Source organism: Somniosus microcephalus, chromosome 10, assembly GCF_052327205.1.
Source record: "Somniosus microcephalus isolate GS21.2 chromosome 10, FLI_Smic_1.0, whole genome shotgun sequence".
Lineage (NCBI taxonomy): Eukaryota > Metazoa > Chordata > Chondrichthyes > Squaliformes > Somniosidae > Somniosus > Somniosus microcephalus.
The window spans coordinates 233031471-233045218 of record NC_140996.1 but is presented as its reverse complement, the minus strand read 5'-3'; the positions used below and the strand labels follow the sequence as shown (position 1 = coordinate 233045218).

Here is a 13748-nt window from a genome sequence, read left to right as displayed (position 1 = left end):
GTGTGCAGCACTCCACGTATAGGCCCAGACAGGGGAAGGACGGCAGCTTTCCTTCCCTAAAAAGGACATTAGTGAAGCAGTTGGATTTTTTTAACGCAAAGATCTGTGTTGGGGCCTCAATTATTCTCCGTATTTATTAACGACTTAGATGAAGAGACAGAACCATTTTGCCGATGATACAAAGATAGGCTGCAATGGAAGCATAAAATTACAAAGATATTAATCGATTAAGTGAATGGGCAAAACTGTGGCAAATGGATTTCAATATAGGCAGTTTTAGGTCATCATCCACTTTGAACCTAAAAAGGACAGATCAAAATGATGAAAAGCTAAAAACAGTGGAGGTCCAAAGAGACTCGGGGGGTGGGGGGGGGGGGGGTTCCAGGTTCATAGATCATTAGAGTGTCATGGATAGGGACAGAAAATAATCAAAAATAATGGGATGATGGCCTTTATATCCAGAGGACTAGAATACAAGGGGGTAGAAGTTATGCTGCAGCTGTACAAAGCCCTGGTTAGACCACACCTGGAGCACTGGGAGCAGTTCTGGGCACCACACCTTAGGAAGGATATATTGGCCTTGGAGGGAGTGCAGCGTAGGTTTACCAGAATGATACCCGGACTCCAAGGGTTAAGTTTCAAGGAGAGATTACACAAACTAGGGTTGTATTCCCTGGAATTTAGAAGGTTAAGGAGTGATCTGATCGAAGTTTTCAAGATGTTAAGGGGAACAGATAGGGTAGATAGAAAGAAACTATTTCCGCTGGTTGGGGAGTCTAGGACTGGGGGGCATCGTCTAAAAATTAGAGCCAGACCAATCAGGAGTGAAATTAGGAAACACTTCTACATCCTTCGTGTGTAGAATTTTGCAACTCTCCTCCGCAAACAGTAGTTGATGCTAGATCAGTTGTTAAATTTAAGTCTGAGATTGGTAGATTTCTGCTAACCCAAGGTATTAAGGGATATGGGTCAAAGGCTGGTATATGGTGTTCGGTTGCAGATCAGCCACAATCTGGCAGAACAGGCTTGAGGGGCTGAATGGCCTCCTGTTTCTATGTTCCTTGTATGTTTCTGGACTTGGCAATTCTTGCCTGTTACAGACCAAGTGAATGGGAGAGGGCAGTGCTGTGTTTATCCAAAACCAAGCTCCAATAAGGAGTGTGGATCCCTGCACTTGGACACCTGTGAGGAACAAGCTTCCAAACTGTGATGCTGTCGAGTTACAGCAGCTCTGGGAATAGTGGATTCATTTGAACCTATTGATCCGTGTTGTTTCTTGTCTGGCTACATATTGACGTTATGCAGATCTGAGAATATAACCGTTGATATTTGGTTGTTGCACCAGTTCTTTTCATCCGCTTTTCTTTCTTGCTTCTCCACACAGTGCGGCCAATGGGATGACCACCATGTCCCACGAATATTTGAAGGCGAGCTACGTGTTGGACCTGGAGGCAGTCAAGGCGGGTGCTACCAGCCTCCCGCACCTCAACAAAGCATTGGTGACATCCTGCAAGAGACTGAACAGGTGGGCTTTGTCTAATGGAGGCCAGTGAGGCTCTCGTCTTTTCACTTTTGACCCGATAATCTCTCGAGTTTAGAAGAATGAGAGGTGATCCCATTGAAATCCTTACAGGCATTGACAGGGTAGATGCTGAGGTTGTTTCCCCTCTGGCTGGAGTGTCTAGAACTAGGGGGCATTGTCTCAGGGTAAGGGGTCGGCCGTTTAGTACTGAGATGAGGAGGAATTTCTTCACTGAGGGGTGTGAATCTTTAGGATTCTCTACCCCAGGGGGCTGTGGAAACTGAGTCGTTGAGTATATTCAAGAACATAAGAAATAGGAGCAGGAGTAGGCCAATCGGCCCCTCGAGCCTGCTCCGCCATTCAATAAGATCATGGCTGATCTGATCCTAACCGCCAATCCACTATCACAGAACCATCTCCTGAATCTAACAGAATTAGACACACGAAATAGGAGCAGGATCAGGCTACACGGCCCCTGGGCCCGCTCCGCTACCCACAGGGCCATGACCAATCCGAACCTAGACTCATGTCCAAATTCCTGTCCGCTCCCCGTAACCCTTGATTCCCTTTACTTCGAGGAAACTGTCTATTTCTGTTTTAAATTTATGTAATGATGTAGCTTCTACAGCTTTTTGGGGCAGCATATTCCATGGACCTACCACCCTCTGAGTGAAGTAGTTCCTCCTCATCTCAGTTTTGAAAGAGCAGCCCCTTATTCTAAGACTATGCCCCCTAGTTCTAGTTTCACCCATCATCGGGAACATCCTCCCCGCATCCACCCGATCCAACCCCTTCACAACCTTGTATGTTTCAATAAGATCGCCTCTCATTCTTCTGAACTCCAATGAGTAGAGTCCCAATCTATTCAACCTCTCCTCATATGTCCATCCCCTCATCCCCGGGATTAACCGAGTGAACCTTCTTTGTACTGACTCGAGAGCAAGTATGTCCTTTCTTAAGTATGGACACCAAAACTGTACGCAGTATTCCAGGTGCGGTCTCACCAATACCTTGTACAACTGAAGCAATACCTCCCTATTTTTATATTCTATCCCCCTAGCAATGAAATCCAACATTCCATTGGCCTTCTTAATCACTTGCTGCACCTGCATACTAACCTTTTGAGTTTCGTGCACCAGGACCCCCAGATCCCTTTGTACTTCAGTACTTTCCAGTTTCTTGCCATTAAGATAATAACTTGCTCTACGATTTTTCCTGCCAAAGTGCATAACCTCACACTTTCCAGTATTGTATTCCATCTGCCAAATCTCTGCCCACTTACTTAGCCTGTCGATGTCCCCTTGCAGGTTTTTTATGTCCTCCTCACTCACTACTTTCCCTCCCATCTTAGTATCATCTGCAAACTTTGATATGTTACACTCGGTCCCCTCCTCCAAATCGTTAATATAGACTGTAAAGAGTTGGGGACCCAGCACTGACCCCTGCGGAACACCACTAGTTACTGATTGCCAGCCTGAGAGTGACCCATTTATCTCAACTCTCTGCCTTCTGTTAGATAGCCAATCCTCTATCCATGCCAGAATATTACCCCCAATCCCGTGATTTTTTATCTTAAGCAATAATCTTTTGTGTGGCACCTTGTCAAATGCCTTTTGGAAGTCTAAATACACTACGTCCACTGGTTCCCCTTTATCCACCCTATACGTTACTTCCTCAAAGAACTCCAGCAAATTTGTCAAACATGACTTCCCCTTCATAAAACCATGCTGACTTTGTCCTATTAAATTATGATTATCCAAATGTCCTGTTACTGTCTCCTTAATAATGGACTCCAAAATTTTACCTACCACAGATGTTAGGCTAACTGGTCTATAGTTTCCAGCCTTCTGTCTGCTGCCCTTTTTAAATAAGGGTGTTACATTAGCAGTTTTCCAGTCTGCCGGGACCTTTGCCGAGTCCAGGGAGTTTGGGAAAATTATTACCAATGCATCCACAATCCCTACCGCCACTTCCCTCAAGACCCTAGGATGTAAGCCATCAGGTCCAGGTGATTTATCCGCCTTGAGTCCCATTATTTTACCGAGTACCACTTCCTTAGTGATTTTGATCGTGTTTAGCTCCTCCCCCCCCCTTTAGCCCCCTCTTTGTCCAGTGTTGGGATATTCTTAGTGTCTTCTACTGTAATGACTGATGTAAAATATTCATTCAGTGTTTTTGCCATCTCCATATTTCCCACCATTAATTTCCCGGTCTCATCCTGTAAGGGACCAACATTTACTTTAGCCACCCTTTTTCTTTTTATATAACTATAAAAACTCTTACTACCTGTTTTTATATTTTTTGCTAATTTACTTTCATAATCTATCTTCCCTTTCTTAATCAATCTTTTTGTCATTTTTTGCTGTCTTTTAAAGTTTTCCCAATCCTCTATCCTCCCACTAGATTTGGCTACCTTATATGCCCTTGTTTTTAGTCGAATGCTATCCTTAATTTCTTTACTTAGCCACGGATGGCTGTCTTCTTTTACACCCTTCTCAGTGGAATATATTTTTTTGGAAGTTGTAAAATAACTCCTTAAATGTACACCACTGATCATGTATCGTCTTACCCTTTAATCTATTTTCCCAATCCACTCTACTCAATTCCGCGCTCATACCTTCATAGTCTCCTTTATTCAAGCTTAGCACGCTTGTTTGAGATCCAACCTTCTCACCCTCTAATTGAATATGGAATTCAACCATGTTATGGTCACTCATTCCAAGGGGATCCTTTACTAGGACATTTTTAATTAATCCCATCTCGTTACACAGGACCAGATCTAAGGTTGCTTGCCCCCTGGTCGGTTCAGTTACATACTGCTCAAGAAACCCATCCCTAATACACTCAATGAACTCATCCTAAAGGCAGCCCTGCCCAATTTGATTTGTCCAATTAATATGATAGTTAAAATCCCCCATAATTATAGCTGTTCCCTTATTACAAGCCTCAACTATTTCCTGATTGATACTCCGTCCAACAGAGTTGCCACTGTTCGGAGGCCTATAGACTACGCCCACTAGTGTTTTTTTCCCCTTATTATTCCTTACCTCCACCCAAACTGTTTCATTATCCTGATCTTTTGACCCAATATCATTTCTCTGTATTACAGTGAGTCCTTCCTTTATTAACATAGCCACCCCACCTCCCCTTCCTTCCTGCCTGTCCTTCCTGATCGTTAAATAACCTGGTATGTTTAATTCCCAGGCATTGTCACCCTGCAGCCATGTTTCTGTAATGGCCACAAGATCATACCCATATGTAGTTATTTGTGCCATTAACTCGTCTATTTTGTTACGAATGCTACGTGCATTCAGATCGAGAACTTTCAAAGATGTTTTGTGACACTTAGTTCCTGCTTTTGCCCTTTTTATTACTTTACCTTTTACTCCATACCTTCTGCCCCTTCCTGACACGCTCTGGTTTTTAATCTCCCCACTGCTACCTAAGTCTATGACCTTCTCTGTTGTCATTTTTATTATTTGCTCTCTAGGAACCTCCCCCCCCCCCCCCCCCACTGATGCGCTATCAATCACTCAAAAGACTGAGGTTAAGCGAGTAACTAACAGGCTTTTATTAACAAGAGAATGAAGGTGTGCCTCGAGTGGTCGACCAGTCCAGAATACAGAGGGACTGTGGAGCAGTCACCTTTATACCTGGACTCGTGGGAGGAGTCAGCCGAGGCATGTACAGACATGTACACAGTGGAATACATACAGTGGTTTACCACACCCACTAGTTAGTTTAAAGCCCTCTCTACAGCCCTAGTTATATGATCCGCCAGGACTCTAGTCCCAGCACTGGCCAAGTGAAGCCCGTCCCAACGGAACAGCTCCCTCCTGCCCCAGTACTGGTGCCAGTGTCCCAGGAAGCAAAACCCATTTCTCCCACACCAGTCTTTGAGCCACGCATTTAACTCTCTAATTTTATTTGTCCTAGCCAAATTCGCTCGTGGCTCAGGTAATAATCCAGAGATTATTACCCTTGTGGTTCTGCTTTTTAATTTGGCCCCTAGCAGCTCAAACTCCCTCAGCAGAACCTCCTTCCTTGTCCTATCTATGTCGTTGGTACCAACATGGACCACGACAACTGGATCCTCCCCCTCCCACTCCAAGTTTCTCTCCAGTCCAGAGGAGATGTCCTTAACCCTGGCACCGGGCAGGCAACACAGCCTTCGGGACTCTCGCTCTCGGCTGTAAAGAACTCTATCTATCCCCCTAACGATACTATCCCCTACCACTACAACATTTCTTTTAACTCCCTCCACTTGAATGGCCCCCTGCTCCGCGGTGCTGTGGCCAGGTTGCTCATCCTCCCTGCAGTCCCTGCTCCTGTCCCCACAGGGAGTAAGAGCCTCGAACCTGTTGGACAAGTGCAAGGGCTGCGGCTCCTCCAACACTACCTCCTGGATCCCCGTACCTGCCTCACTTCTAGTCACACCATCCTGACCCTGGCCACGGACTACATCTGAATTAATTAATCTAATTGGTGTGACTACCTCGTGATACACAGAGTCCAGGTAACTCTCCCCCTCCCTGATGTGTCTCAGTGTTTGAAGCTCGGACCCCAGCTCTTCAACACGGAGCCGGAGTTCCTCGAGCAGCCAACACTTACTGCAAATGTGATCACCGTGAGCATCAATGGTGTTCACCAGCTCCCACATATTGCAGCAGCAACACTGAGATCGATAGATTTTTGGGCACTAAAGGAATCGAGGGATATGGGGATCGGGCGGGAAAGTGGAGTTGAAGTTGAAGATCAGCCATGATCTTATTGAATAGCAGAGCAGGCTTGAGGGGCCGAATGGCCGACTCCTGCTCCTAATTCTTATGTTCTAATATGAAGCCTGATTCCAGATGTGAAAGGCCAAAGAGGTATAGGTGGCATGGTGGTGGAGCTCTTTGCCACAGAAAGCCATTCTCCCCCTGCTCCAGCAACCAGAAATGGAGGTTCAGTTTCACCAGTCCGTTGAATTCTTGATCTTTTAACCCCTCAACCGCCTCCCCCCCCTCCCCCCCCCCCCCAACTCAAAATTCCTGCATCAAGCCCCAACCTGCAGCTAGCTTAGGAGTGTTCTTCCTTGACAGTGTCTGCAGTCCCTCCTCACACCTGGATGATTGGTTTGAATGGGTTGGCTGCAGGAGGTTCATGAATCAGGGACACTAGGACACCAGAGAGAAGGAAGGAGGTTTATTTGTGGTGCAGAACCTGGGGCTGTTTTACTTTGCTCTCCAGCATTGGTTAAGGAGCATTGCAAGGTGCTTTTACGTTAAGAGCATAAGGAAATAAGAGAGTGCCTCGTAGATTGCCGACACTTGTCGTCTGGGCTCACGTGAAGGATGGTCACTTTAGTGAGGTACCAGAGGGGGCTTTTAGGGACAGGAGTCCTTTTTAGCACCTTGAGCACGTTCCACTATTAAATTAGATCATGGTTCATTTATGAGGATGTTGCCAGGAGTGGAGAATTTTAGCGATGAGGAAAGATTGGATAGGCTGGGGTTGTTTTCTTTGGAACAGAGGAGGCTGAGGGGAGATTTAATTGTGGTGTATAAAATTATGAGGGGCCTAGATAGAGTGGATAGGAAGGACCTATTTCCCTTAGCAGAGAGGTCAATAACCAGGGGGCAGAGATTGAAAGTAATTGGTGGAAGGATTAGAGGGGAGTTGAGGATATTTTTCACCCAGAGGGTGGTGGGGGTCTGGAACACTCTACCTGAAAGGGTGCTGGAAGCAGAGACCCTCATTGCATTAAAAAAGTACTTGGATATACACTTGAAGTGCCATAACCTACAGGGCTACGGACCAGGAGCTGGAAAGTGGGATTAGGCTGGAGAGCTCTGGTTGGACCGGCACAGACACGGTGGGCCTAAAGGCCTCTTTCTGTGCCGTAATATCCAAGATTCAGTGATCTGTACCTCAACTCCATTTATCTGCCTTAGCTCCCTATCCCTTGATACCCTTGCCTAAAGAAAGGAAAGAACTCCCATTTATATAGTGCCGTTCATGACCCCTGGACTTCTCAAAGCCAGTGAAGTACTTTTGATGTACGTTCAATTTTGTAACGTAGGAGACGCGGCAGTCAATTTGCGCACAGCAAGATCCCACACAACAATTTGCATTTATATAGCGTCTTTAAGCCGCTTGAGATAAATGACCAGTTATTCTGTTTGTGAAGTTGGTTGAGGGACAAATGTTGGCCAACCAGCAGGAGAACTTTTCTTGGAATAGTGCCGTGGGATCTTTTGCATCCACCCGAGAGGAACATAGGAACAGGAGGAGGCCATTCAGCCCCTTGAACTTTTTCTACCATTCAATTTGATCCTGGCTGATCTGTAGCTCCACTCCGTCTACCCACCTTGGATCCATATCCCTTAATACCCTTACCTAACAAAAATCTATCAATCTCAGTTTAAAAATTTACAATTGATCCTCGGCAGCTTTTTGGGGGAGAGAGTTCCAGATTTCCACCACCCTTTGTGTGAAGAAGTGCTTCCTGACATCACCCCTGACCGGCCTGGCTCTAATTTTAAGGTTCTGCCCCCTTGTTCTGGACTCCCCCCCACCAGAGGAAATAGTTTCTCTCTATCTACGCCATCGAATCCTTTAATCTTAAACACCTCGATTAGATCACCCCTTAATCTTCTAAACTCGAGGGAATACAAACCCAGTCTGGGCAACCTGTCCTCGTAATTTAACCCTTTCAGCCCCGGTATCATTCTGGTGAATCTGCGCTGCTCCCCCTCCGAGGCCGATATATCCTTCCTGAGGTGCGGGGCCCGGAACTGAAAGCAGAGGGCAGATGAGGCCTTGATTTAACGTCTCCTCTTCGGAAAAGGAAGGAGGAATATGGCGGGGTGGGCGAGAGGAGATAAAATGCTGCCTTTGAGGCAGTTGCAATCAGTTTATATTGCATTGTTTCCTGAGCTCAACTGATACTGGAAGTCGGATGAGGGCCGATTAAACCATCACTTCACAGCCAGCCTCAACATCAATTAATGAATTATGTTATTCAGCAGCTCAGCGTAGCTGCCGGCCCCCTGCCCCTCCCCATCTTCACTTTAGAGATGAGAAGCAGCAAGAGTGAAAGGTGGGTCTGCTTCCCTGGAGTCTGGATGGAAGCAGTTTATCCTTTTGTTGCTCCACAGTCGTCTGCCGTGTGAAGTCTTGAACCGCTCGGGCGAGATGCAGAGAAAAGCACCAGTGTTCCCAGTTTCAGCCGCAGTCAGAGGAGAGGAAATGATTCATGTGTTGTTGCAGCTGCAGGCAAGTCGAAAGGAATCCCAACACACAGCCACGCTTCTTATAAACCCAACACCCCTTGTGATTCTTGGCTCAGGAGGAACTGAGAGCTGGTACCGTCCCCCTCCATCCAGCATTTGACATACCTCTTTGCACAAGCCACCTTCAATTTCCTTTTTTTTATTAAATGTGCACAGGATATGGGTAACACAGGCAACCCAGTATTTATTACGTAGAATTATATAGAGACTACAGCACAGAAACAGGCCACCTGGACCGTGCCGGTGTTTATATAAGAACATAAGAAATAGGAGCAGGAATAGGCCACTTGGCCCTCGAGCCTGCTCCGCCATTCAATAAGATCATGGCTGATCTTGGGCTCAAAGCCACTTCCCTGCCCACTCCCCATAACCACTTGCAACTATCTGTTATATCTTGCAAAATCTGTGTATCGTAAATGTATTTAATGACCCAGCTCACAGTTCTCTGCAGCAGAATTATGCTCAGCATGAGCCTCTTGCTCCACATTAGCCTCTCTCGCCCTATCGCCTAGCAGCATATCCTTCTATTCCTTTCTCCCTCATGTTTATCTAGCTTCCCCTTAAATGCTTCTATGCTGTTCGCCTTGTGGTAGCGGGTTTCACATTCCCACCACTCTCTGGGTAAAGAAGTTTCTCCTGAATCCCTGTTGAATTTATTAGTGACTTTCTTATATTTATAGCCCCTAGTTTATGGCCCATCCCTAATTTACCATGAGGGCTTTAAGAGCCAACCACACAGTGGGGGGATTGGAGTCACGTGCAGGGGGGCGGCAGGTCCCCTTCCCTGAAGGACGGAGTGAACCATTTGAGTATTTATGACACTCGGGCAGCTATTGTAAATATTTAATCAGGCGCCAGCCCACGAATCACCAAGATTCATTCGATCCAGTTTCACGACTTGCCATGGTGGGATTTGAACCCTGGACATCTAGAGATGCTGACTGGCACCTGGGTGTGTGGTTCCGCAAAGTGCCGGATGCTGTTCAGGAGACAATCTGGGCTGTGCACGTGGGTATGTTAGTCCATGGCAAGGAGGTGTCGTGTGTGTGTGTTGTCTCCCCGTCTCCGTCCCCCCACACCGGGGACAACTCCCCTGCTCTTCCAATTGGTGCCCATTGATTCTTTTGTGGCCACCTGAGCAGACGGTCTCGGTTTAAGCCTCATTCGAAAGACGACGCTCCTCAGTACTGCCCCTCCGACAGTGCGGCACTCCCTCAGTACTGCCCCTCCGACAGTGCGGCACTCCCTCAGTACTGCCCCTCCGACAGTGCGGCTCCTCAGTACTGCCCCACCTCGACAGTGCGGCGCTCCCTCAGTACTGCCCCTCCGACAGTGCGGCGCTCCCTCAGTACTGCCCCTCCGACAGTGCGGCGCTCCCTCAGTACTGCCCCTCCGACAGTGCGGCGCTCCCTCAGTACTGCCCCTCCGACAGTGCGGCGCTCCCTCAGTACTGCCCCTCCGACAGTGCGGCGCTCCCTCAGTACTGCCCCTCCCGACAGTGCGGCGCTCCCTCAGTACTGCCCCTCCGACAGTGCGGCGCTCCCTCAGTACTGCCCCTCCGACAGTGCGGCGCTCCCTAGTACTGCCCTCCGACAGTGCGGCGCTCCCTCAGTACTGCCCCTCCGACAGTGCGGCGCTCCCTCAGTACTGCCCTCCGACAGTGCGGCGCTCCTCCTCAGTACTGCCCCTCCGACAGTGCGGCGCTCCCTCAGTACTGCCCCTCCGACAGTGCGGCGCTCCCTCAGTACTGCCCCTCCGACAGTGCGGCGCTCCCTCAGTACTGCCCCTCCGACAGTGCGGCGCTCCTCCTCAGTACTGCCCCTCCGACAGTGCGGCGGAAACTTCCCTCAGTACTGCCCCTCCGACAGTGCGGCGGAAACTTCCCTCGGTACTGCCCCTCCGACAGTGCGGCGGAAACTTCCCTCGGTACTGCCCCTCCGACAGTGCGGCGGAAACTTCCCTCGGTACTGCCCCTCCGACAGTGCGGCGCTCCCTCGGTACTGCCCCTCCGACAGTGCGGCGGAAACTTCCCCTCGGTACTGCCCCTCTCCGACAGTGCGGCGGAAACTTCCCTCAGGTACTGCCCCTCCGACAGTGCGGCGCTCCCTCAGTACTGCCCCTCCGACAGTGCGGCGGAAACTTCCCTCGGTACTGCCCCTCCGACAGTGCGGCGGAAACTTCCCTCGGTACTGCCCCCTCCGACAGTGCGGCGGAAACTTCCCTCGGTACTGCCCCTCCGACAGTGCGGCGCTCCCTCGGTACTGCCCCTCCAACAGTGCAGGCGGAAACTTCCCTCAGTACCTGCCCCTCCGACAGTGCAGCGGAAACTTCCCTCAGTACCGCCCCTCCGACAGTGCGGCGCTCCTCGTCAGTACTGCCCTCCGACAGTGCGGCGGAAACTTCCCTCGGTACTGCCCCTCCGACAGTGCGGCGGAAACTTCCCTCGGGTACTGCCAGCCCTCCGACAGTGCGGCGCTCCCTCAGTACCTGCCCCTCCGACAGTGCGGCGCGATCCCTCAGTACTGCCCCTCCGACAGTGCGGCGGAAACTTCCCTCGGTACTGCCCCCTCCGACAGTGCGGCGGAAACTTCCCTCGGTACTGCCCCTCCGACAGTGCGGCGCTCCCTCGGTACTGCGCCCCTCCGACAGTGCGGCGCACTCCCTCGGTACTGCCCCTCTGACAGTGCGGCGGAAACTCCCTCAGTACTGCCCCTCCGACAGTGCGGCGACTCCCTCAGTACTGCCCCTCCGACAGTGCGGCGCTCCCTCAGTACTGCCCCCTCCGACAGTGCGGCGCTTCCCTCAGTACTGCCCCTCCGACAGTGCGGCGCTCCCTCAGTACTGCCCCTCCGACAGTGCGGGCGCTCCCTCAGTACTGCCCCCTCCGACAGTGCGGCGCTCCCTCAGTACTGCCCCTCCGACAGTGCGGCGCTCCCTCAGTACTGCCCCTCCGACAGTGCGGCGCTCCCTCAGTACTGCCCCTCCGACAGTGCGGCGCTCCCTCAGTACTGCCCCTCCGACAGTGCGGCCTCAGTACTGCCCCTCGACAGTGCGGCGCTCCTCATGTACTGCCCCTCCGACAGTGCGGCGGAAACTTCCCTCAGTACTGCCCCTCCGACAGTGCGGCGGAAACTTCCCTCGGTACTGCCCCTCCGACAGTGCGGCGAACTTCCTCGGTACTGCCCTCGACAGTGCGGCGGAAACTTCCTCAGGTACTGCCCCTCCGACAGTGCGGCGCTCCCTCGGTACTGCCCCTCCGACAGTGCGGCGGAAACTTCCCTCGGTACTGCCCCTCCGACATGTGCGGTCGGAAACTTCCCCTCGGTACTGCCCCCTCCGACAGTGCGGCGCGCTCTCCTCAGTACTGCCCCCTTCCGACAGTGCGAGCGAACTTCCCTCGGTACTGCCCCTCCGACAGTGCGGCGGAAACTTCCCTCTCAGGTACTGCCCCTCCGACAGTGCGGCGGAAACTTCCCTCGGTACTGCCCCTCCGACAGTGCGGCGCTCACTCGGTACTGCCCCTCCAACAGTGCGCGGAAACTTCCCTCAGGTACCTGCCCCTCCGACAGTGCAGCGGAAACTTCCCTCAGTACCGGCCCCTCCGACAGTGCGGCGCTCCCTCGGTACTGCCCCTCCGACAGTGCGGCGGAACTTCCCTCGTACTGCCCCTCCGACAGTGCGGCGGGAAACTTCCCTCGGTACTGCCCCTCCGACAGTGCGGCGCTCCCTCAGTACTGCCCCTCCGACAGTGCGGCGGAAACTTCCCTCGGTACTGCCCCTCCGACAGTGCGGCGGAAACTTCCCTCGGTACTGCCCCTCCGACAGTGCGGCGCTCCCCTCGGTACTGCCCCTCCGACAGTGCGGCGCTCCCTCCGGTACTGCCCCTCTGACAGTGCGGCGGAAACTTCCCTCAGTACTGCCCCTCCGACAGTGCGGCGCTCCCTCGGTACTGCCCTCCAACAGTGCAGCGGAAACTTTCCCTCAGTACCGCCCCTCCGACAGTGCAGCGCCGAAACTTTCCCTCTCAGTACCGCCCCTCCGACAGTGCAGCGGAAACTTCCCTCAGTACCGCCCCTCCGACAGTGCAGCGACTCCCTCGTACCGCCCTCGACGTGCGGCGCTGCCCTCGGTACCGCCCCTCCGACGGTGCGCGCTCCGTCGGTACCGTACCGCCCCTCCGACGGTGCGGCGCTGCCTCGGTACCGCCCCTCCGACGGTGCGGCGCTGCCTCGGTACAGCCCTCACGGCCGCCTCCGACGGTGCGCGCCTGCCTCGTAGCCTCCGGTGCGCGGCTAACGCCCCTCCGACGGTGCGGCGCTGCCTCGGTACCCGCCCCTCCAACGGTGCGGCGCTCCCTCGGTACCGCGCCCCTCCGACGGTGCGGCGCTCCCCTCGGTACTGCCCCCTCTGACAGTGCGGCGCTCCCTCTCGGTACTGCACTGGGAGTGTCAGCCTAGGTTTTTGTGTTCGGGGCTTGAACCCACAACCTTGTGACGCGGGTGAGAATGCTACTCACTGAGCCACGGCTGACACACGTTGTCTCCTTGAGATGTCAAAGTTTGGTCCCGTCTGTCTGTCCGGCTGGGATGTTGAAGATCCCTTGTAGGGAGTTCAGTGTTCTGGACAGTAATTTGCAGCTGAGTTGAAATTCTCAAACCGCCATGGTGGGTTTGATTTCTCTGGATTACTAGTCCAGTAACGTAACCACGACATTACCGTACCCATATAATATTACCTGGTATCCACAGGTAACTCTTTAAAATAACTTGCCTGTTGTTTATGTAAGGTTTCTTTCTCTCTTGCAGTGAAGTTGATAAAGTCTTGGCTGGCCTGGAAATATTATCCAAGATATTTGACCAGCAGAGCTCCCCGTTGCTGACACGACTTAATCCAGCAGGTACTGACATGTTCTGTTTTGACATGCGTGTGCTCTATTTGTAAAGCGTGTG

General features: G+C 51.6%; 1 protein-coding gene across 1 annotated transcript in view; it reads left to right on the top strand.

Moving 5' to 3' along the window:
• The window catches only part of inppl1a (inositol polyphosphate phosphatase-like 1a), a 200707-nt gene that overhangs the window by 112391 nt on the left and 74568 nt on the right, over window positions 1-13748 (top strand). The window contains exons 5-6 of the mRNA XM_085998320.1: window positions 1385-1525; window positions 13605-13696. Of these exons, the coding sequence (XP_085854446.1) occupies window positions 1385-1525; window positions 13605-13696 (233 nt within the window). The remainder of the gene's footprint in view (window positions 1-1384; window positions 1526-13604; window positions 13697-13748) is intronic.